This window comes from Sphaerodactylus townsendi, linkage group LG03 (assembly GCF_021028975.2).
Source record: "Sphaerodactylus townsendi isolate TG3544 linkage group LG03, MPM_Stown_v2.3, whole genome shotgun sequence".
Classification (NCBI taxonomy): domain Eukaryota; kingdom Metazoa; phylum Chordata; class Lepidosauria; order Squamata; family Sphaerodactylidae; genus Sphaerodactylus; species Sphaerodactylus townsendi.
The window spans coordinates 21,805,854-21,830,704 of NC_059427.1; the positions used below are offsets into that span (position 1 = coordinate 21,805,854).

General features: G+C 46.9%; 1 protein-coding gene across 2 annotated transcripts in view; it reads left to right on the top strand.

The window, feature by feature from the left end:
• Window positions 1–24,851, top strand: part of PLXNB1 (plexin B1) — a 159,982-nt gene that overhangs the window by 91,620 nt on the left and 43,511 nt on the right. For both annotated transcript variants that reach the window (XM_048489816.1, XM_048489815.1), the window contains 7 exons: window positions 6,266–6,448; window positions 11,377–11,505; window positions 18,686–18,786; window positions 20,157–20,289; window positions 22,463–22,619; window positions 24,225–24,333; window positions 24,428–24,536. In XM_048489816.1, the coding sequence (XP_048345773.1) occupies window positions 6,266–6,448; window positions 11,377–11,505; window positions 18,686–18,786; window positions 20,157–20,289; window positions 22,463–22,619; window positions 24,225–24,333; window positions 24,428–24,536 (921 nt within the window). The remainder of the gene's footprint in view (window positions 1–6,265; window positions 6,449–11,376; window positions 11,506–18,685; window positions 18,787–20,156; window positions 20,290–22,462; window positions 22,620–24,224; window positions 24,334–24,427; window positions 24,537–24,851) is intronic.

Genomic DNA, 24,851 nt, shown 5'->3' on the forward strand with positions numbered 1-24,851 from the left:
TCTGCTTCTTCTTCTTCTTCTTCTTCTTCTTCTTCTTCTTCTTCTTCTTCTTCTTCTTCTTCTTCTTCTTCTTCTTCTTCTTCTTCTTCTTCTTCTTCTTCTTCTTCTTCTTCTTCTAATACAATTCCTCATGTTGTGGTGACCCCCAACACTAGCATTTATCCATTTTACAGATGGAGAACAGTGATGCAGAGAGTCTTAGGCGACCCTGGTGAAAGGGTCATTCGAACCTCAAAGGGGTCTCGACCCCCAGGTTGAGAACCACTGCCATAGGTGGTACACCTCTGTCATCACATCCACCCTCCAAAGCACCTTTTTTCTCCAGGGGAAATGTTCTCTATAATCTGGAGATCAGTAATACTTCCAAGATATCTCCAGGTTCCATCAATAATCACTCTGCACCAATAGCTTCAGGTCCAGATTAAGCAAATAAAACTTCACTGTATCTCATATTTATATAACAGAATAATTTTTTCTTAAGTAGCTACGAAATTAGAAACCTAACCAGATGTTCATCACCCACGAAGAAGCTCTGTGTTGACTATTATATATGTGTGTATGAGGAAGTATCGGGTTGATACTATTGCCATAGCTTCACAGACATCCTTCACAAAACAAAAACAAAACGGGAAAACGACACGTGCCTGGGATCGCCGGGCAAAACAAACTTTATTCATCTGCTTTTTGCAAGGAAATTGCATGCGGATGAGCTGCGAGCAGAGGAAACCTCCGTGGAAATCCTTCGCCAATTGGGGGAGGCATGGAGAATCCCTGCAGCAGAACACCAAATGGTGGGCCCAACTGTGAAATTTGGGGATGGGGCGGTCTACAAATCCAAACAATAAATAAATATAAATATATAAATAAATAAAAGCTCTATGCAGCAGGTGGGGGGAGATCTATTTTGTCTGGCAGTGCTTGTGTTCTCTGTGCTGTGGAACGACGAAATGCTGAAATAGATTTAAAAAAAAACATCTGTAGCATGTTTTATTTCTGCTGTGCGGAAATCGCGATGGCAAAGGCTGACGGTTTTGATGAAGCTGGTGCTGAAATACTATTCTTTAGTGTATTGTCGAAGGCTTTCACGGCCGGATTCAACTGGTCGTGGTGGGTTTTCGGGGCTGTGGTCTGGTAGAACTTGTTTCTAACGTTTCGCCTGTATCGGTGGCTGGCATCTTCAGAGGCGTATCACAGAGAGAAGTCTTTGGATGCTTTCGCATCCTGCACGTGAGCTCCCAAAGGCACCTGGTGGGCCACTGCGAGTAGCAGAGTGCTGGACTAGATGGACTCTGGCCTGATCCAGCAGGCTAGTTCTTATGTTCTTCTTATGTCTGTTATACACAGGACACAGTGTTTAACTGGACACAGTGTGTAACAGACTTCCCTCTGTGATACACCTCTGAAGATGCCAGCCACAGATGCCGGCGAAACGTTAGGAACAAGATCTACCAGACCAAGACCACACAGCCTGGAAAACCCACCACAACCTATTCTTCAGTCTTCATGCAGAATCGGAAGAGTGTGGGGGAAGGCAAACACTAGGACACCGGCGGAGCATTCCACCACAAAAAAATCCAGGAAGATGAGGTGTATTAATTCACACCTCTACTGTCACCTTTTTGTGGGAAAAGGTATAATTATGATGGCAGACTCACATAGAAGTTGGCAACCCACAACTCATGAATGATGCCCGTAGAAAGCTTTCTCAATAGAGAGTTCTAAATTAGCTTGTTCTCAGTTTTTGTGTCTGCAAGTGCTCTCCTCAGTGCTGCTTGGGAACTGTAGTTCAAAAAAGACCTTGTGTCTCAAGATTCATGCCATACTCCCTTTCCTTCTGCGCCTGTTGTGCAGCACCACGAAACTTCACCCTCTGTCCTGCATTTACCACCATGGAATTGACAGCAGTTCCAGCAGTATTCTCAATGGGGCTTATGATTGTAAAGAGTTAAAGTAGTGAAATGCATGGCTGTCAGCCTCCGCTAGCCATTTGAATCCTGACTGCACAGGGCAAAAATGGCACAAAGAATCATAGAGTTGGAAGAGACCACCAGGGCCACCGAGTCCAACCCCCTTCCATGCAGGAGTACACCGTCAAAGCACTCCTGACAGATGGCCATGATATATATCAAGAAGAGAAGAAGAAGAGTTTGGATTTATAACCCCCCTTTCTCTCCTGTAGGAGACTCAAAGGGGCTTACACTCTCCTTGCCCTTCCCCCCTCACAACAAACACCCTGTGAGGTGGGTGGGGCTGAGAGAGCTCCGAGAAGCTGTGACTAGCCCAAGGTCACCCAGCTGCCATGTGTGGGAGTGCACAGGCTAATCTGAATTCCCCAGATAAGCCTCCACAGCTCAAGCGGCAGAGCTGGGAATCAAACCCGGTTCCTCCAGATTAGAATGCACTTACTCTTAACCACTACGCCTTTGTAAATCTACTCATATTTACATATATGTTTGTGTGTGTGCATGTGTGTCTGTCTTCCTCTGTGTGTGTGAGTGTGTGTGTGTATTCGCTTTTTTAAGAGACTGGAATAATAGCTTTGAGAATTACAGACAAGGAGGATTCATATGATGAGCGTGCTGTTTTCAATTATTAAGGCTTCAGCAATTGCATTTAAGATGGAGGACCAGAAGAAGTGTCTTTGTTCTCTGCAGAGGGGCAGCTTTTTATTCAGGACATGGACTGGTAGTTTCTGGATTGTGTCAACAAATGACGACAGCATACATGATAGGCAAAAGAGAGTGGTGCTTCCCACAGCAGGAAATTGACTTGTGGAACTCACTGCAACAGAATGGGGTGGCGTCGGCTGGATTAGAGGAATGTTAAAAAAAAAAAAAGGACTGGACGTTTTAACAAGATAGGCCTGCCATTTGCTGTCAACCATGATAGCCAAGTGGGGTTTCCAAGTTCAGAGAAAGAATGCTTGCGATAGCTTCTGTGGACAGTCAGCAAGTCTGGGCAGTGGCCTGCTCATAAACCTCTCTGTGGTATATGACTGGCTCATGTTGGAATACAGGACGCTTGAGTAGATGGACCTTCGATCAAATCCATCACAGTTACTCCTGCGTTCTTACACATCTGCCCTCTGGTAGTACTCAGTGGTATTGACTTCTCTGGCAAAATATTGAATTTTGGCATTCCATGCTTGGTCAGTGAGCACTTCCCTCTGGTACCAAGCATCGTAGTGGGTGCCTGCCATTCACCCAGAGTGAACTCTGAAACGTTGCTCCGCCCCCTTCAGTAGCTTGATGTCCCAGTTTCTTTCTCAACATGAAAGTGACAGGAGGTTTGAGAATTCATCTGCTATTTCCTGGGCCATCTTTGTTCTAGAATGCTCCGTTCGGGTCCTAGCGCCTCAGGGACAAAACTAGGTAGGCACCAGGACCCAAGTGAAGCATTCTAGAACAAAGACAGTCCAGGAAATGGCAGACAAATTCTCAAATCTCTTGTCATCTTTATGTTGAAAAAGGCTGCAGTTCTGTTGTGGTTTCCTTGAATAATGAGCCTTTATTATTTTTTTTGCATTTGAGGGGCAGACCTATTGTTCTTAAACAATGTTAAAACTGCACATAACCAGAAATATACTTAGGCAGTGGCGTAGGAGGTTAAGAGCTCGTGTATCTAATCTGGAGGAACCGGGTTTGATTCCCAGCTCTGCCGCCTGAGCTGTGGAGGCTTATCTGGGGAATTCAGATTAGCCTGTCCACTCCCACACACGCCAGCTGGATGACCTTGGGCTAGTCACAGCTTCTCGGAGCTCTCTCAGCCCCACCTACCTCACAGGGTGTTTGTTGTGAGGGGGGGAAGGGCAAGGAGATTGTCAGCCCCTTTGAGTCTCCTGCAGGAGAGAAAGGGGGGATATTAACAACACAAGCCTTTATTGGCATATAGAAAGGGGGGATATAAATCCAAACTCCTCTTCTTCTTCTTCTTCTTCTTCTTCTATTATATATTCAGCTAACCTTGCTGGGATATAAAAATATCCAAAAAAGATTAAGGGAATGAATCATGAAAATATACCTCTCCCCCCCACCTAGGCACATGCCCAGGTGACTGGAATGGTCTTGGGAGTGTGCTGAATAAGAAAACAGAGCGTGCAGCGCAGTCTCTCTGTGTGCCAAGGACTGGAGGAAAAGCAGATGTGTTCAAATGAAATTATTACAACATTATTGCGAGGGTGGGCCAAGATGATAGATAGCCATATCCTAGAAGGATTCCAAAATCAACAATTGACAGCCTTTTAATAGGACTCGCCAGAAGAATATAAAACAGTGAGGAAGTCTTTGGGTTCTCTAGAATAACTGAATTATGTTCAGTTCAAAAAGGTTGGGTGGGAGAAGGAAAGGGCAGGTTGGTGGAGCATCCCAATGATGTTGTCGATCTGACTGAATTTCCTGGTCCTGCAGATGCAGATGCACTTAAAGCTACTGGACAGGGAAGCAAAATGAAAAATGTCAAATCCCTCTTTGATAATATAAAACCCCAACAGCTGGTTGGATGGACAAATGAGAGTAGAACAATGAGGAAGCTGGAAGAAGCTTCAAAAGTTCATTTCAGTGAGCCTGGGGTGGAGTAACTCTGCGTAGGGTTGCCCTGTACGTGATTTAGTTGGTAACTCCCTCTGTCTGTGTATCATGTGCTTGGGTGGGTTTGCATTGTTTTCCAGTTCTGCAATCTGAGTCATACTGCTTTGCTTATCAAAGGGTTTTGCTGTCTGATTAGATTGCCTGTCATATTGTGAGAAAGGTGAGCTATAAATGAAGTTGTCATGTACTAACACAGTGGTTCTCAGCCTGGGGGTCGCGACCCCTTTGGGGGTCGAACGACCCTTTCACAGATCTCGCCTCTCTGCATCAGTGTTCTCCATCTGTAAAATGGATAAATGTTAGGGTTGGGGGTCACCACCACATGAGGAACTGTATTAAAGGGTCGCGGCATTAGGAAGGTTGAGAACAGCTAACAGGTGGGAGACCAGCAAGAATTTGTGGGGACTATCTCATTTCCCCTGCCCTCACTATGTCATTTTTTCCCTTTCCTGGAAAAGCCTCTACCCTTTCCCTGCTTCCTTCTCTCCTTCCCACCCAACAGCAAACCTACCTTTACCTGCCCCCTGTCTTCAACTGTCCTTCCTTCCCCCTGGCTGCCTCTCCCCTGGAAAAGTATGGCCCAGTTGCATGGTGCCATACTCCAGATGAGCTGGACCACTTGCATGGGGGTGGGGGAGAGTTGAGGAACCTCCAAGGACTTGTGTGGGGCATCAAGCTTTGTCCTGCCCCCCCCTCCTCACCTTATTTCCTTTCCCCCTCATCCTAGCAAGTCCTGTAACCTCACCTTTCCATACTTTCTTGTCATCTTCACATCCACCCACCAGTGTACCTTTTATCTCCCCTCATCTTGTTTATTAGCTTCATTTGTACCCTGTCTTTCTCCACACTGGGGACCCAGTGCAGCTGATATTATTCTTTTCTCCTCCATTTCCTCCTCACAGTAACCCTGCAATGCAGTACAGGTGCTCCATTGATCTTATTACTTTTTAAAAAATCTCCAGATGTATTTTTTTAAGAGTTCACATTTTTTTCAGCAAACCTGGGCCTGTTCACACCTCTTACCAGATTTAAGTATGCAAAATTTGGCTGACTTCGCTGCTGGATTATAAAATGATAATATTTGCTCCAGTTCGTTCGTTCGTTCGTTCGTTCGTTTGTTCATTCATTCATTCATAAATTGGACTTGTACCCCGCTCTCCCCCATAGGGCTCAGAGCGGCTAACAACCAACAAAACAGAATAACAGAATCAAATATGAACAATAAATAAATATAAACAGCAACAAGTACATCAAAACCATAATCCCAGTTTATCAAACATCACTAAACATAGCATATCAACAATATTAACATTTCTTAATGGAATAACAAATAGCAAAAACATATTAGCACTTAGCATAAAATATAACTGCATCATACACATAATAATATAATAATAAGATAACAGCTTGACCTCCGTGTACAGGGCCACAGTTTCAATCCCTGACAACTCTAGTTGAAGAATCAGATAGTAGGCGATGGAAAAAACCTGAGACTATTGGGAGCCACTGCCACTCAGAGTGGACAGTACTGACCTTTATAGACCAGCAGTGTGTTCATATGTAAATTCTTCTGTTGCAACTCAATGTTCCTCCCATAGGAAACCGATGATGAGTAGAATCCTCCAAAACAGCGGCTGATCTAGAAAACTTTTCTTTTTTCCCCTCATTTCCCTCCAAAGGACACTCTGGATGCCTACCCATGCGGCTCAGACCACACCCCCAGTCCCATGGCCAGCCGGAAGCCGCTTGAAGCAACCCCAATTCTGGAGAAGCTGGATGCCCGCCTGAGTGCGGTCGCTGTCAGCACCGAAGATGGACACACTGTAGTTTTCTTGGGAGACAGCAAAGGTCGGCTGCACAAGGTATGGGCTAGTTGGTTCTGGCAGGGGAGGAAAACCTCGCAGGGATTTTGGTTCTGTTCCAACATGAATTGTTTGTCAGCTGTTGCTTGCAGGCCAGGGTCACTTCACACGTTGCTAATTCCTACACAGAGGTTAATCACGGATGAACAAACGTGAAAACATACCTCTCCCCCCACATAGGCACGTGTCCAGGTGACTGGAATGGTCTTGGGAGTGTGCAGAATAAGAAAACAGAGCTTGTCTGAGGGGGGATATGATTGAAGTCTATAAAATTATGCATGGGGTAGAAAATGTTGACAGAGAGAAATTTTTCTCTCTTTCTCACAATACTAGGACCAGGGGGCATTCATTGAAAATGCTGGGGGGAAGAATTAGGACTGATCAAAGGAAACACTTCTTCACGCAACGTGTGATTGGTGTTTGGAATATGCTGCCACAGGAGGTGGTGATGGCCACTAACCTGGATAGCTTTAAAAAGGGCTTGGACAGATTGATGGAGGAGAAGTCGATCTATGGCTACCAATCTTGATCCTCCTTGATCTGAGATTGCAAATGCCTTAGCAGACCAGGTGCTCAGGAGCAGCAGCAGCAGCAGAAGACCGTTGCTTTCACATCCTGCATGTGAGCTCCCAAAGGCACCTGGTGGGCCACTGCGAGTAGCAGAGTGCTGGACTAGATGGACTCTGGTCTGATCCAGCTGGCTTGTTCTTATGTTCTTATGTTCTTATTAATGTGCAGTTCTTTATCACGCATCTAATACTGGCATGTGCCCCCTCCTGGACGGTCAAAAAAAATCCACAAGACCTTTGCGTAAAAATATTACCTTATGAAAGAACAGCAAGAGGGTGAAGTCCTTCCCCAAAGGCCAGGCAAACTTTGCAAACCAAACAAGGTAGGGATTGGATGGGGCGTTGGAGCCAGTCAGTTGGGTGGAGAAGACCAGGGCGAGGAGAACTGGCAACTGAGGAGAGGTGGCAGCCAAGTCATTAGGAACAGCAGGAGAGGAAGAAATGGGAGCCAGCAGGGAGTGGAATTTCCACTCGCCCTGTGAGTCTGGCCCAGCACCCTCCTCCCTTCCTGTTTTACATAATTTATTCTGCCTGTCCCAGGGAGACTCCGAAAGATATGCAAAGCTCTCCAGACACACCTCTTTGCTTCCCGAAATCCCACTGAGTGTCTCTGCTGGCTTCTGAGATTTTACCCAGCCAAATGTCAGCAGGCTTTTCAGCCTAAATTTGCAACTGAAATCTGTGGAAACCTCAAGAGTCTGCATCCAGTGTTCATAGGCAATCCCAGTCTAGGCACAATATAAGATAGTTTCAGAGGGTAGTTGGGCTGCAGTAGAACGGTTAGATTTGAATCCAGTCGCACAAGAAGGCTTCTATGCTGAAACCCTTGAAAGTATTACTGGACTCATATTTAAGAAGAGGAAGAGGAAGAGGAAGAAGAGGAGGAGGGGGAGGAGGAGGAGGAGGAGGAGGAGGAGGAGGAGGAAGAGTAGTTTGGATTTATATTCCCCCTTTCTCTCCTGCAGGAGACTCAAAGGGGCTTACAATCTCCTTGCCCTTCCCCCCTCACAACAAACACCCTGTGAGGTAGGTGGGGCTGAGAGAGCTCTGAGAAGCTGTGACTAGCCCAAGGTCACCCAGCTGGCATGTGTGGGAGTGTTCAGGCTAATCTGAATTCCCCAGATAAGCCTCCACAGCTCAGGTGGCAGAGCTGGGAATCAAACCCGGTTCCTCCAGATTAGATACACGAGCTCTTAACCTCCTACGCCACTGCTGCTCCTGGAATACCAGGTCAGGAAATTTGAATTGTGAGGCCAGTACACTCTGTAGTGCACACAATGTCCATTCTTTGACATGGAGATGAATTTCAGCGCTAGAAAAATTAAGATGTGCTGACTTGCAGGACTTCCTCAACTTTGCTGTTGTCCACGGACAAATAAGTTTCGATATGGACTCTGTGTGCTGGAACTGGCTGGCAGAAGCACTAAGCTCAGGCTTACCTTCAAAGATGCAGGACAGTGCAAGAGAACAGTCTCCTGGCCAGCTCTGTCCTTGTTTCATTTTTAAAAAACATTCAGTGTTCTTCAGTCCAGAAAGCTAAATTCTACACGTTCCCATAAGGCACAAGTGTACCCTTTTACAGATGCGGGAGCTGAAGCTGAGAGGTCACGACAACGGCCCAGAGATTTTGTAGCTGAAGCTGTAACTTAGCAATCCCCAAGCAGTGACATGGAAGCCGCATGTGGCCCTTTGGCATTGCACTTGTGGTGGCTCTGAGCCCTGTCCCCCAATGTGGCACCTGGCCCAGGTTTAAAGAAAGCGCCCAGCAAGGTTTTTGGCTGGCAGCTCATTCCCTCCTTAAAACAGCCACTGCTGGAGGAACGTGTAAGGTGCAGGCCTCCCTGAGTTGTAGGCCTCATGCCACGGATGGGAAGTAAATGTGGTTCTTTGGTTGACGGTAATAGTGAATGTGGCTCACTGTGGAGCAATTACTAGTGCCATAATCACTATAGTCACCGTGACAGTCCCCCCCCCCCCGCCCCTCACCCTATTTTTATTACCTCACTGTTCACTCCCTCAGCTCAATTACCCCGTCAGCATAGGACATTTGGGAGATGCCTATACCAGGGCACTGTTGGTAGTTGGCAGGCGTCAATCTACCTGTGTTGTCAAGAGGCAACTTTCCCTCCAGTAGTTGGGCCTTAGTGCCCCCTGGTGGCCCTCCTCTGAAATAAAGCCAGGGCTAGCTGGTTTTACCGACACGCTCCAAAACGTACCATTGGGGAGCAACCGGCGATGTCACTTCATTGGGTGCATTCCTGACCTGGCCTTCTCTTCTGGGTTCTGTGAAAATCACCCATTCAAAAGTTACTTAAACGATCTTCTCCCTGGAGTGCTGTGTGGTTTCCAGGCTGTATGGCCGTGTACTAGCAGCATTCTCTCCTGACGTTTCGCCTGCATCTGTGGCTGGCATCTTCAGAGGATCTGATCTGAAGATCCTCTGAAGATGCCAGCCACAGATGCAGGTGAAACGTCAGGAGAGAATGCTGCTAGTACACGGCCATACAGCCCGGAAACCACACAGCACTCCAGTGATTCCGGCTGTGAAAGCCTTCGACAATACAGATCTTCTCCCTGGTTCTTCCTTCTTGATGGTGCCCAAGTATTGTACGATCTCTGTCGAGTCTTTCTTCCCCCCCCCCCCCCCCCAATGAAGTGTTACTGCTTTTATCCTTTTTAATCTGCCTGTTTTATTGCTGGCTTTATGGCTTTTTATGTTACTGGTTTAGTTGTGAATGCCTTAATAGGCGTTACACACTTCTTCAGAAGCATTTTTATTGAGAGAGCAGGATGTAAATATTTGAAGCAAACTTTTCTTGTAAAGTTCTTTCCAGTGTCTGGGGGGGGGGGGGGGATCTCTTTAGCTTTCCTGCCTGCTAGTCAGCATACATGCACTAGATCCAGCAGCTTGCTTTTTATTATCCTTCTCATCAGTCTTTGGAGACGTGGGACTCCCTTGTTGAACAGCTTCAACATGGGAGTGTTCGTCCAGCTGTGTTTATTTAATGTGAGAATATCCGAAAGACCTCCCCTTCTTCCCCTCCTTTCTCCACAGTGGCAGTGCCCTGCTGCTGGATGAACATTTTTCTTTAGTCATCTATTTTTTAAAAAATAAGAACATAAGAAAGAGCCTGCTGGATCAGACCAGAGTCCATCTAGTCCAGCTCTCTGCTACTCGCAGTGGCCCACCAGGTGCCTTTGGGAGCTCATATGCAGGAGGTGAAAGCAATGGCCTTCTGCGGCTGTTGCTCCCGAGCACCTGGTCTGCTAAGGCATTTGCAATCTCAGATCAAAGAGGATCAAGATTGGTAGCCATAAATCGACTTCTCCTCCATAAATCTGTCCAAGCCCCTTTTAAAGCTATCTAGGTTAGTGGCCATCACCACCTCCTGTGGCAGTATATTCCAAACACCAATCACACGTTGCTGCGTGAAGAAGTGTTTCCTTTTATTAGTCCTAATTCTTCCCCCCAGCATTTTCAATTAATGCCCCCTGGTTCTAGTATTGTGAGAAAGAGAGAAAAATTTCTCTCTGTCAACATTTTCTACCCCATGCATAATTTTATAGACTTCGATCATATCCCCCCTCAGACGTCTCCTCTCCAAACTAAAGAGTCCCAAACGCTGCAGCCTCTCCTCATGCTTCAGAGGTTGCGTACTCCTGCTCTTCTATGCTGGAGTATGCACCTAACCGACTTTTTCAAAAACAGGACGGCAGCTAGCAGCTATTGGAGCCATCCCCAGACAGAGCTCAGAGGTACGATGCTTGCTGCACACGAAGAAGGTCCCAGATTCATTTCCTGATGTCTCCGGTCTGGTAGCAGGAGAGACAGTTTGTTTTGCCTAAAACCCCAGAGTCAACTGAACTCAGCTAGTTTGGTCAAAGATTTGGCTTGGCATAAGGCAGTTTCATATGTTTCTATAGAACTCTCTCTCTCCTCCTTAGCCAGATTAGATTTATACCACCTTCATCTGAGCAGGGAATTGGAATAATGTCATTCCTTCCCTTTTTCCTTTTGAAACAAAAGTGTGATTGGGATTCAGCCTGATTGTGTGAAAAAGGTCTGAATAGAGTGGGGTTCTGCAACCTGGAGCTCTCCAGATGTTAATGGACTACAATTCCCATCAGCCCCTGCCAGCATGGCCAATTGGGGTTACAGACCCCTGAGAGACAGAGATGTTCCCCACATCACATCATTCAACATGAACTTCTGGCCTCGGAATGTAAAGTTTAGAACTCTGGACAGCTTTATTGTGGACAGATGTATCAAGGACTTTGGGCAGCCAGGGGGTATAGCTCTCCTGGCCCTCGGCCCACCCCAATATTAATCTCTACCCATTTTTATTTCCTATCTTGCAGGCTTACTTGGGATCAATGGGGCACGCCGACTTGTACGCTTCTCTAGTGATCCAGCTGAACAGTGCCGTGAGTGGAGACCTGCTCTTTGACCAGTCCAAGAAGCATTTATACGTCATGACTCAGTCAATGGTGAGAACCTCTGGCTTTATGGCGCTGCACTGTGGGTGGGAGGAAAGCGCTCGGGAGTCTGTGTTGCCCTCTTTTGGCAGCACACGGCAACCAGGGAGTTCAGTAGATGTGTAAAGTGATTCCACCACTCCAGTCCCTGAAAGAGCTCACTCTTTTGGGGACATGGAGGTTGGGGATGCAGCCCAGACAAAGTACAGAAATTAAGTAATGTCTCATGCTTGGGACTAACGAAACATAGTTAGTCAATGCTGTTGACCGTCTAGTTCAGCATTGTAAATCTTTTCATGTAATCTAGTTCAGCATTGTAATCTTTTCCCTTCTGAGTGAAGGGAAGATGACGGACAGGTCACACTGGCAGCGTTCAGCTTGCCTTGCCTGTCCCCAGCCCCTGGGAGCTGCAGGTGAATTCCATCCGTCATCAGCCAAGCTAGAGTACAGGAAGGTGCGAGGAAAAGGTTCATTCCCCCTGACACGCCCCTCACAGACTCCTCCACAGACCAGCCATTTTGCAGGACAGGGAGGGAGAAGGCAGTGAAGGAGCAACAGTGGCGTAGGAGGTTAAGAGCTCATGTATCTAATCTGGAGGAAGCGGGTTTGATCCCCAGCTCTGCCGCCTGAGCTGTGGAGGCTTATCTGGGGAATTCAGATTAGCCTGTACACTCCCACACACGCCAGCTGGGTGACCTTGGGCTAGTCACAGCTTCTCAGAGCTCTCTCAGCCCCACCTACCTCACAGGGTGTTTGTTGTGAGGGGGGAAGGGCAAGGAGATTGTAAGCCCCTTTGAGTCTCCTGCAGGAGAGAAAGGGGGGATATAAATCCAAACTCCTCCTCCTCCTCTTCCTCTTCCTCTTACTCCTCCTCTTCTTCTTCATCTTCTTCTTCTTCTTTTCTTCTTCTTCTTGGCTTGTACCAGTTTAGGCCTCTGAGCCACCCTTTTTCTTTTGAAAATAACAAGGTAGGAGAGAAATCCGATAAGTGATCAAACAAGGGCACTTTGCTCGCAAGAACGCCTCCTATTGAATGCCACAGGACCAGCTTCTGAATAAATTTGCATCAGGCTTGCTTCCTGTGAATTGGATCCAGTGCAAAATTTCTACTGTTGTGCAAGGAGAAAGGCTAGAAAATGACAGATAAAGGGCCAATTGCAACTTATTGTATTTCCCCACTTGTGTTTCTGCTTGTGAAAAGATCTCGGGCAACCAATTTCTGGGCACTGTGATATAGAAAGAGGCAGGCGCTAGATCAGTGATGGCGAACCTTTTTGAGACCGAGTGCCCAAATTGCAACCCAAACCCCACTCAATTATCGCAAAGTGCCAACCTGGCAATTTAACCTGAATGCTGAGGTTTAGTTTAGAAAAAAATGGTTGGCTCCCTCTTCCTCCGCCCCACCTGCTTGAACAGGGGCCAGCCTGCTCTAGCCTCCAGCAAGTCCCACACGCATCACTCTGTGTCTCTCCAGCATCTCTGCCTCCTCTGCGCCCACCCACCCCCCTCAGGCAGCAGCCACCCGGAGCACAGGCACCAGGTCCACCAGCCGAGTCCTCCCTGCTTACCGTGGTGCGCGCACGTTGTGCTCAGCAGCCCAGGTCAGCCTAGATGTGTGTGTGTGGGGTGTGTGTGTGATTTTCCGCTCCCCACATGACAAACTCTGTGCGCGTGCCCACAGAGAAGGCTCCGGGTGCCACCTCTGGCACCCGTGCCATAGGTTCGCCATCACTGCGCTAGATGCTGCACAAGTTGTGCAAGCAGAACAGCACTCAGTCAATTTCTGCTTCCACTTGCACATGGCTGGATCTAAGCCTATACCTCTGAGAACCAAAGTTGCATTTTTTGACTAACTAGCAACTGCCCATCCTCATGAACTTGGGGGGGTGGAAATTATGACAGTGATTGTGATGGGATGCCAGGTTGAAAGACCATCATATTTCATCAAGTCTGCAGATCTGGTTTTCACCACCATTTCAAAAACCTGTCCCATCAAAGTACTTTTGGAATGAAAGAAATCTATAGGTACATCTGGGAAATGAAGCCTCACTCCTGTCACCTTTCAGTTTTCTCAATTTTTATTGTGTGCCTTGGGCCCGAGGACATATTCTGTGCTTCAAAACAGAGGATGAGTCACATCGGTCGGAATGTACACTGAATTTCAAAACCGGTTTCTTGTGCTTCCTGTATTTGAACCAAAGGACATAAAGTGCCAATGCGCCAGTGTTGGACACCCCTGCTTTAGAGTAAACAAGCCACGCGTAGAGGCCAAGGCCTTCCACCTACATTGCCCCCTACCACTGAAAATCAGAGGTGACTTCCTTGTAATGTGGAGTTTCCCTTTAGTTACCGTGGCTGGTAGCCTTTGGTTGACCTCTTCTCCATGATTATTTCTAATATCGTCGAAGGCTTTCACGGCCGGAATCACTGGGGTGCTGTGTGGTTTCCGGGCTGTATGGCCGTGTTCTAGCAGCATTCTCTCCTGACGTTTCGCCTGCATCTGTGGCTGGCATCTTCAGAGGATCTCTCCTAGAACACGGCCATACAGCCCGGAAACCACACAGCACCCCATTTCTAATATCTTTTTTCAAGTTACGTGGGCTAGCACCCATTTCTATGTCCTGTGGTACTAAATTCCACAATTTACTTGTTGCCAGCGGAAACACTTCCTTTGGCCTTAACAACATTCAGAAGTGACAGAATGAAGGCCAAATTAGTATTCCTAGGATCAAAATGTCTGAACATTATAATCCTATGTACATTTAGTGGTGAGTAACCTCACTGGGAGCTCTGGGAGATCTACTTCAGAGCAACATTTATGTATTTATTTGCTTGATTTTTACATTGCCCTGTAAAAATCTGCTTGATTTTTACAATGTTTGCTTGATTTTTACAATGTCTGACACAAGGCAGGTCCCAATAGAAATACAAGACTTTAGAACGATGAAATAAATAAATACATGAAAACCCCAATAATAAAACTTCAAATATATTAACAAACAAATAATAACAAACAATTGTGCCAAACAAAACGGGGGCCCATCATAAGGAAGGGAGCACAATTAATAGTGACAGAAATGCTACCATCATAAATAATATATAGGGGGAAGGAACTGGAGCTAGATGGAGACTATACCTCCCATCCACCATAGGCCTAGCGGAACAACTCAGAAGTCCGTGTGACCGGGGTCCATGGTGGAGGGGAAATTGTCTGAAAATAGAATCAGGTTATATTAAGAGGCAGCCATTCTTCAAACAAATGAACTTTAAAAGTAGTTCCCAGGGAAGAGTCTTAAAGGTTGGGTTTAAAAGCTGACGGTAAAAGCCAGAGTTCAGCCAAACGATATAAATAATGCAGCCTGGCAGAGAAAGCTTGGGAGGGCGGAAACCCTCGTGATCTTGCAGCTTGCTTTTTTTAATTGTTCAACCAAGTTTTGGATTAGAAAGATTTCTCTCCCAGCCTTCCGCAGAGGACAGATGAAGGCACTCAAGTGCTCTTAGAACCTCACTATCTCCTCTGAACCTTAGGAGGAGAGGAGCAGAGAAATCCATACCAATAAATAAAGATCATGGAACTTAGAGCAATTGTGTTAATATACTGTAGGGGTCTCGAACATAGGAATGCTCTTAAGTAACGATGAAGGAAGAGTTTCTTTTAATGCGCAGTTGTACCGTGGGGATGGGACCGGGTAAGAGATTTTTTTTTCTTGAACGCTCTCCCATTTGATTTATTTTTGATCTCCTAACTGGTCTACTCCCCAAGGTCCCCAGGGACAGCTAGCAATATTTCAGCATGACAAAGCCCACGGAGTCATTATTAATATTCAAAACACTCTGAGCTGCTGCGTGTTGACGTGCGCACTGCCCCCACCCGAGTAAGCTTGGCTTGCGTGCGTGTTCGATGCACTGGGCACTAAAGTGTGTGTGCGGTGGGGGATTAACTAATTCATTCTCTTGAAATGCAGAAAAATAGTGGTTTGGACAAGCGAGGCGAAGAAACAAAGACTGGAGTTGAGTAGGGGTGGGATCCAGCAGCTGGGGGGTGTCCATTAAGACAAAGGGGGCAGCCCGGCTTTCTGTGGCCCCAGCTCCCAAGCCATTTCCTCCAGCCTCGTGTCATTTATCACTGTCCGTTCTTTATGAGCTTTCCACTGGGTTCCCGTCCACGTGACCATCCCCTGTCCAAGCCACTGGGGGATTTCAGCCGGTTCTTTTCACCAGCCCCCACGTCTGGGTAGCTCTCGTGACCTAAATGCTGCACCCAGCAAAGTTGGATTCTGCGCCTCTGATATTTTATGCACACATATCCACCTTTGCTGACTTTGAATAATTTGCAGGGGTTTATTTGTCTCGCCTCTGTTGTCAGACGTACGCCCGTGGAGTGTGAACTGGCTAAGAAAGAGCTCTGGGGATTCCTCAGCAAAAATGTTGGCTCAATGGTTACTGGGTATAAAAACAAAACATCCACTATTATAATGCACGGTGTGGCCACATCTGGAATGTCAGGGAGCAGCAGTGGCGTAGGAGGTTAAGAGCTCGTGTATCTAATCTGGAGGAACCGGGTTTGATTCCCCGCTCTGCCGCCCGAGCGGTGGAGGCTTATCTGGGGAATTCAGATTAGCCTGTACACTCCCACACACGCCAGCTGGGTGACCTTGGGCTAGTCACAGCTTCTCGGAGCTCTCTCAGCCCCACCTACCTCCCAGGGTGTTTGTTGTGAGGGGGGAAGAGCAAGGAGATTGTAAGCCCCTTTGAATCTCTGGCAGGAGAGAAAGGGGGGATATAAATCCAAACTCTTCTTCTTCTACTCTATAAAGTTGTGGTCTCCCCACCTCTGGAAGTATATCATGAAGATGGGCAAGAGGCAGAAAGGGGCAAAGCAAGATGATTCAGAGGTCAGGACGCCTCCCTTTCAAGGAAAGGCTAAAGAATTCGGGGCTTGTTGAGAAAAGAAGGGTTTGGGGCTAGGGCTAATAGGCTGCTTGGTGGTAGTGAGGGTGGGGCTTTGTCATTGGAGAAAGTGGTTAGCAAGACCTTTTTCTCTTTCCTCAAACGCCAATATTCAGGGACATCCAATAAAACTGCTCCATAGTGGCTTTAGGACAGTGGTGGCAAACCTTTGGCACTTCAGATGTTATGGACTACAATTCCCATCTGCCCCTACCAGCATGGCCAATTGGGGCAGATGGGAATTGTAGTCCATAACATCTGGAGTGCCAAAGGTTCGCCACCACGGCTTTAGGATGTCATGCATATGATTTTAATCAAATGTGTTCATGCTAATCATGTTTTTATCTAGTTTTTATCTAGTTTTTATAACTTTTGCAGTGTTCAGCACCTGGTCAAGAAGAGTATAGGACTGCCTTTAATGCTGACAGTCCATTAGTGTAGCAAAAGAAATAGCAGATTTATCGCTCTTTCAATCTCTATCAAAAGCCAAGCCTTCTAACTTTGCTTTGAGAAATCAGTGACCTTTTTCAAGATGTATTCCACGGGCACCTGTTAGTTGGTCTTTAAAATCACGTTGGCGACCAATCGTTTTATCTAGAGGACAGTCACGTGCTAAAGTTAGCAAGGCTTCTTTCCATTCCCAGCGATCAGCTCTTCTATAAAAAGTGTCATATAAAGGGCTAAATCAGGCTTCTACTGGTGGCTTCCAATTAGAGGAGATTTTAGGAGAGCGATCTTTCTCCATGTACGTGCGAGTCTTCTGAATTTTTCAAAGCATTCTTTTAGTCAGCTGAACTTAATTTGCTTTGCACTGCATGTGTTCAGCTAGGTTTGCAAAATGTTAGGAAATTTGATTTTTACTGCATGCATTTTTCCTGCGATAATAGGAAGAATCTGCATAAACCCATCAAGTTCTTGGTTTATAAAAGAAGTTATGTCTTATTTCAAATAAAGTGTTTGACTCAAAGTTCTCCACTTACTATGGTGATTAAAGATCAAATGTCTAGACCCGTTATATTTCATAGGGCTGTAAAAAGAGAAGCCGCTCACTGGGAGGTTATCTTGCCTGGATGTGAAAAGGAACTAAGATTCAGTGAAGAAGGAAAATTCTCGCAGAGATTAACAGTGCAGGCCCTTAAACTGGATACAAAGTTGATCGTTCATCTCAAGAAATTACAGTGGAACCTCGGTTTTCGTTGGTAATCCGTCCGAAAAGATCGATGAAAACCGAGGCAAACTTTTCCATAGGAATCAATGTAAATCCAATTAATCCGTTCTAGGCACTCCAAAAAACATACCAAAAACACATTTTTGGTGAATAAACATCGTGTTTAATGCTGAAAACAATAACAAACAATAACACTAGGACCAGCTTCAGAGCCAGTGGACCAATGTCACCCCAGAAAGCTGTCCAAAGAGGTCTGTTTCTGACGCCTCTTTAAGATTTGTCTGAAATGGGGCAAGACATTGTCATTAAACAAGTTGCAGACACGGCCTGCAACAGCTTTGTCCGGGTGATTTTTCTCCACAAACCCCTGCACCTTACTGCAAATCGATGAAAACCGAGACAAATTTTTCACTGAAAAAATCGATGAAAACTGAAACCGATGAAAACTGAAGGCAATGAAAACCGAGGTTCGACTGTACTTCTTTATACATTGCATAATTAACTTGTGGAACTCACTGCCACAGGAAGTCATGATGGGTAATAGCCAAGGCGATTGGACATAGTGGTGAAAAAGATGCCCATCAGTAGCTGTTAGCCATGATGGAACCTCTGTGTTCAGTGGCAGAATACCTCTATCAATTGCTAGGGGGGAGAGCAGAAGCAGGGCGCTGTCTTGGCCTCTGCTGTTTGACTGTGCGCTCTGAGCATCTGGTTGGCTACTGTTTGAAACATGATGCAGATATTTGGTCTGATCCAGCAGAGCTTCTCTTACGACGTTCTTTAGCTGTGCAGGGGGAGATCCACCTTGCTGTGCCGTATGGGTGCGTGCATGTGCTTCTGGGATTTTGCCAGGCCCCGCCCACAGTGGCTGATGTAGAAAGCCCTGTGCCCATGCCAGCTTTTGCAATGGCATAAAATCACACAGTCATATTAGCTGCGGAGGGAGGGGAATGTGTTTCTGTTGAGCTAATTAGCAAGATCTGCAGGATCGGACAGAATCCTCAAGTCAGGAAGTGGTTGGGGTTCTCTGGGTAACGAGACAATCTGCTACGTCCTTTTTTTTTTTTTTTGCAGGTGACCAAGATTCCCGTCTTCGAATGCTCCCAGTACACTGACTGTGAATCATGTTTGGCTCTGAGGGATCCATACTGTGGCTGGTGTGTTCTCCAAGGAAGGTGAGATTTTGCCATTTCCTCATCCTGCCTCCCTGTGGACGTCGGCTGTGACCAGCCGCCTTGACATAGGAACAGTGTGCTTAGAGTTTAAAGTATCTTCTCACGCATGAAAGAGGAGGGTCATCCGAAGGAGGCCTGGTAGAAAAGCACAGTGCGAACCACTGGCTTGTGCTTGGGACTTGGATGTTGCCTTTTACCTTTCCCTCAGGTTCATCGGAAGGGGGCTGCTGCAGGAAACGGCTAGGATCCCTGGGAAGGTCCTGAAGAGCCGTAGCTGCAGTCCCCAAACACAGGCACACGCTAAATACCACACTCACATAGCAGGAGCATCTTTGACCTCTCAGTGCCTTGGTGGCGCGGCGAATAAGTGTGCCCCTGGATATACCCAGGGATGTTTTCCTCCAAATACAGGCCTATCGCTGTTTTACAAGTCTACATCTTGGTTTCTCGAGAGAGTAAAAAACTCCCTGTTGTACAAGTTTAGGAGAGGTTAGGAAGCCTGCTGATTAAGCTTCTCAGGACAGAGGCGTAGTTCCTGGGGGGCATGCGTGCATGACGCACCGGGTGCGCACCCCTATGGGGGTGTGGCGGGGGTTTTCCGGGGCAGGGCGGGGGCATTGTGGGGCAGGGGCAGAGGATGCACCGGCTGCTTTCCCCCCTTGCTACGCCTCTGGATAAGCCCAAGGACCAAAAGTCTGGTTTAGTTTCCGGAACACTTACTGTTCTAGATGGCAAAGTCTGTGGTACAAATAAACTCAAAAATACACACGTTGCACTCTGGCTGTGTCTAATCTTATATATTAATCTTATATATAATTGAACAACTCAACACTTCTATTTGTATTTACATTTCCTTATTTCTCTGACAAGGTTCTTAAAAATACAGCATAAGTCTTCCAACTCTTATAACTAAACATAAATAATCACTTAGTCCATTCAATTCTCTATTCAGAAACAAAACTTCAGTTCCATATAGTCCATGTATCAATTCTGTAGGTTCTACATAGAAACGTCTCGCGCGTATAGAACGTTTTTCGTGTGTCTTCCTCAGTATGCCAGTATGTTCAAACAACTTCCATCAGTTCTTTGAGGCTTCTAATGGGTTATTAATCTTATATATAATTGAACAACTCAACACTTCTATTTGTATTTACATTTCCTTATTTCTCTGACAAGGTACTACATTCATGTCCCCGTTTTGTTTTGAGGCATTCACTTCTGTTCTGGATAATCTGTTTTGTGTGTTTCGAGACTGGAGTTATGCACAGGACCCCAGCTGGGGAGGAAATTATCTCCTTTCTAGGGCAGACCGCGTTGGTGCTGATCATTTCTTGTTCTCCACCTGCATCTTTTCCTCTGTTCCTCCCCAGGTGCAGCCGTCGCTCTGAATGCACCAGGTTTAGAGTGAGCGAGCAGTGGCTGTGGGGCTTTAATTCGAGCCAGCAGTGCTTGTCCGTCCAGTCCCTGAGCCCAGCCAACATCAGTCGAGAAGAACAAAGAACTGTAAGCTCACCTGTGTTAACACCTTTCTTTGCCGGTTGTGGCAAAGAGCAGTTTTGCACCTTACATGTAAACTTTGCGCTGAAAGTGGAGAGTGACTTTGTGCTGACCTTCATGCAGTGACCCAGTAAACACACCTGGATGAGATAGCAGGCCTGGACCCAGAGGCGTAGCTGGGTCCAAAATGCGCCCGGTGCACAGAGTGTTTTTTCCGCCCCCCCCCTGCCTCCCCCCCCCCCCGCAGCACACACACACACACACACACCCTTCCCACACTTACCTACGTTCCTTTTCTTTTTGTAGTACTTTTTGAGGCTGAAAAACGCGGCCTATTTACAGTTCAAGGAGAAAGCTGCCTGACGAACTATACTTCCCAGGAGACCTTGTGAGCCCCAAGGTCTCCTGGGAACTGTAGTTCCTCAGGCAGTTTTCCCCCTGAACTGTAACTAGGCCGCTTTTTTCAGCCTCAAAAAGTACTACAAAAAGAAAAGGAACATACCCTGTTTCCCCGAATATAAGACATCCCCTAAAAATAAGACATAGTAGAGGTTTTGTTGAAGTGCAAAATATAAGGCATCCCCCGAAAGTAAGACGTAGCAAAGTTTTTGTTTGGAAGCATGCCCGACAAACAGAACACAGAAAAATAAGACATCCCCTGAAAATAAGACATAGCGCATCTTTGGGAGCAAAAGTTAATATAAGACACTGTCTTATATTCGGGGAAACACGGTAGGTAAGTGTGGGAAGAGGGTTGGAGTGTGTGTGTGTGCTGCGGGGGGGGGCAGGGCCCTCCAGGCGTGCTCCCGGTGCACGACGCACCCCCCCTCCCCCTTGGCCCTCTGCCACTGCCTGGACCTTTCCAAGCCCCCATAAGTGCCAGCAAGGTTGAAAGCAATGCAAATGAGTTTTGTTCCTCTTTCTCCACGAGTGCTTCCCAGCATGACATCAGAGATTGCCCAGTGGACTGTGCAGCGTCTCCCGCCACTGGGGGGAGCTGATGGGCCAAGCATCTTTGGTTGGCAGTTGGTCCTCTGCTGGGCCACGTGCCTGAGCCACGCTGACCCTCCACGTGGCCCCTGGCTGCTTCTTTGAACTGTCTGAAGTTACCCGAGGTCAAGGTCATGGATAACCCTAGAAACCCCCCAAAGACTACTTGGAGTGTATAAAGCAAAAAGAATGGAAACAAACATGAAGGGGTGTGTTTGGGGGGAGGAAGGAGGAAATGAATGAAAGCAAATGCACTGAAGGGGTCTCAATGTATGTAGTCACCTCTCTGCCTCAGAGAAGTCTATGTGAAACATTTCCTACAGAAGCTGTCAAAATTCAAAAAGTGCTCAAAGGCCCGAAAAGGGTGGGGATCCCTGAGTTTAAAAAGAATTGGGAACCTCAGGGTTTAATGTCACTTCCACTCGTCAAGGGCCTGGACTCAGGCGCTCTGCACACCTACACGCCCGTGCTCCTTGTCTTTGCAGTTGCTGCCCTTTTACATTTCTGTTGGCTCCCCTTTTTATTTATTTATTTTATTTATTATTGGTTTTATATACCGCCCTCCCCCTGAGGCCTCAGGGCGGTTCACAACAGGTTAAAACAAACATTAAAACATAATTTAATATCAATTATATAAAACAGAACCCATTTTAAAATGTGGATGGCGTCTGACTACTCCCCTCCCTCCCTTGTGCCCACGGGAGGCTAGATGACACAGTAGATGTATTTTTTTAATCAGGCTGGCCAAACGCCTGGCGGAACAGTCCGTCTTGCAGGCCCTGCAGAAACTCTGTAAGTCCCGCAGGGCCCTGATCTCCCTAGATAGCCTGTTCCACCAGATAGGGGCCAGGGCTGAAAAGGCCCTGCCCCTCGTCGAGGCCAGCCTGATCATTTTGGGGCCAGGGATCACGAGTAGGTCCTCCTCCGAGGAGTGGAGGGGCCTACCAGGGCAATATGGGGAGAGGCGGTCCCTCAGGTATGCAGGTCCGAGACCGCGAACGGCTTTGAAGGTCAAAACCAACACTTTAAACATAATCCGGAACTCAATTGGCAGCCAGTGCAGATGGTATAGGATCGGTGTAATGTGATCCCTGCTCGAACTGCCAGTAAGCAGCCTGGCTTGGAAGGGCAGGTGATGCTAGGTAGAGGAGCAGGGAAGTTATTGATCTTGCTGCTCTCCGATTGGCAGATATCCCTGACACTTTCGGATTTGCCGCCCTTGCGGGATGGAGAGTCGTATTCGTGCTTCTTCGAGGAGTACGAGAGCCCAGCGGTGTTGACAGCATCCGGCATCGTGTGTCCCTCGCCCCATCCCAGCCAAGCACCAAGTCTGAAAGCAGGAACAGGTGAGCGACAAATCCCAGAAATACACCCACAACAAATGGAGTGGTGGAGGTTTCAGAATACCCTGTTCAGGCCACTCTAGGGATCACAGCCTCTGTTTCTTGGCCAAGATCCCTCCTCTTCCTGTATGAATGCATAATTTCGTGCATAGCTCAAGTTTGGAATAACTCCCCTCTGCCCCCACATTAGGCAATACTGGACAGCATTTGGTCCTGCAATTGAATAAAATCATATATCTGTGTACATAAAATGCCTCCAAGTTGCAGCCAACTTATAGCAACCCCAGCAAAGGTCTTTCAAGACAAGTGAGAAGCAGAGGTGGTTTGCCATTACCCCCCTCTGCAGGGTCTTCCTTGGTGGTCTCCCATCCAAGTACTGACCCTGCTTAGCTTCCGATATCTGATCAGGGTAGACCACTCCACTTTCCCCATGCAATAAAGCCATATCCCCTTGGTTCAATAATACATACAGGCTTAGTTAAGACATAATGCAAAAATAGTGATTTATTTCACGGGTAACTGATGAAGCCAGAGTTCAGTTTGCATATGACCAATCCAAACCTGGTTTTCCTTGACCAGTGCTTGTTTGCCAACCTATACTCGCTTGCTGGGAAAGCTGGGCTGAAGAACAAGCAAGGAGTCAGATGGTACGGCCGTGTTCACGAATCATGCAAAATTATAGTGAACACTAGTTGTGGTTAATTAACCAACTTCGAACTATGGTTTCAGATGCTGCCTTGACGAAGCGTAACTAAGCAGAGTGGCTCACATTCAGGCAGTCTCACTAACCATGTTTAGTTTAAGAACATAAGAACGTAAGAACGAGCCTGCTGGATCAGACCAGAGTCCATCTAGCCCAGCACTCTGCTACTCGCAGTAGTCCACCAGGTGCCTTTGGGAGCTCACATGCAGGATGTGAAAGCAACGGTCTTCTGCTGCTGCTGCGGCTCCCGAGCACCTGGTCTGCTAAGGCATTTGCAATCTCAGATCAAGGAGGATCAAGATTGGTAGCCATAGATCCATTTCTCCTCCATAAATCTGTCCAAGCCCCCTTTAAAGCTATCCAGGTTAGCCGCCATTGCCACCTCCTGTGGCAGCACATTCCAAACTTTATTTATTTATTTGAAGCAAGTTTATTTGAACCATGATTTTGTTTGGTGTTTAAACTCAGAAGCAGTGTGAAAAATAAGATGTTCAGAGTATACTTAGCATGATGTATTCTCCTGGCATCTACCTTGTAGGATTTGGCTTTCCTTCTCAGATTTTGAAGTTTTGATGAGTGGATGTCATGAACACAAGAAGAGCAATGCTGGATCAGATGGAATGCCCATATAGTTCAGCATTCTCACCCCATCAGAGGTCCATCAGATTCATTTGGGAAGCCCACAAACAGTAGGCCTTTTGGACCTGCAGTACGTAGTATTCAGAGGTACACTGCCTCTAATCCTGGAAGTTCCATTTAGTCCTCATGCCCAGTAGCTGTTGATTAGAGTTTAATCCTCTTTTAACGGTCCATCTCGAACATACCATGGCAGTGAATTCCATATTGTCTGAATTGGGCAGTGTTTGCTGTTAAGAGAGATATTGTTCTACATTTTCCGTTTTCAGACCACATAACCATTCAGCTGGTGGTGCGTTTCCTCGATGTCTTCATTGCTTCAGCCTCGTTCTCCTTCTACGACTGTGCAGCCGTGGCCTCTTTGAGGAGATCAGCCCCGTAAGTCCATGAGGGAACCACCTCTCCAAACCTCAGAGCTCCTGTTCAGCCTACAGGACTTGTAACACTGCTGTTCTGTTCTGCTTGCTTTCAGATGCCAGAGCTGTGTGAGCAGCCATTGGGGATGTCATTGGTGTGTCCATCAACACCTCTGCTCTCATAAGACCACCTGTGAAGAAGGGACCATCATCTACAATGAAAGGGTGTGTGTTTCATTGCACCTGCCTGCTAATCTGTCTGTTGCAGGTTCCCAGTTTGCTTAGCTTAACCTGGAGGGCAGCCATTTTGCTACCTCAGGATTCAGTGCACCTAACAGAGCCGCTCTACTGAACCTGCTGTGAACAGTTTGCTTCGTGGGGTGTATGGATGGCTCTGAAGGAGGACGCTTATCCTGGAAGAAGGAAGCTCCCCAGTTGCTGTGTGGAAGTATGTCCCAATTCTCCACAGAAGTAGAAGCCTCCCTGCCCATTCTGAAATTCTCCTGGAAAATGGAAGGAATAGAATGTCTGCAAGTGACA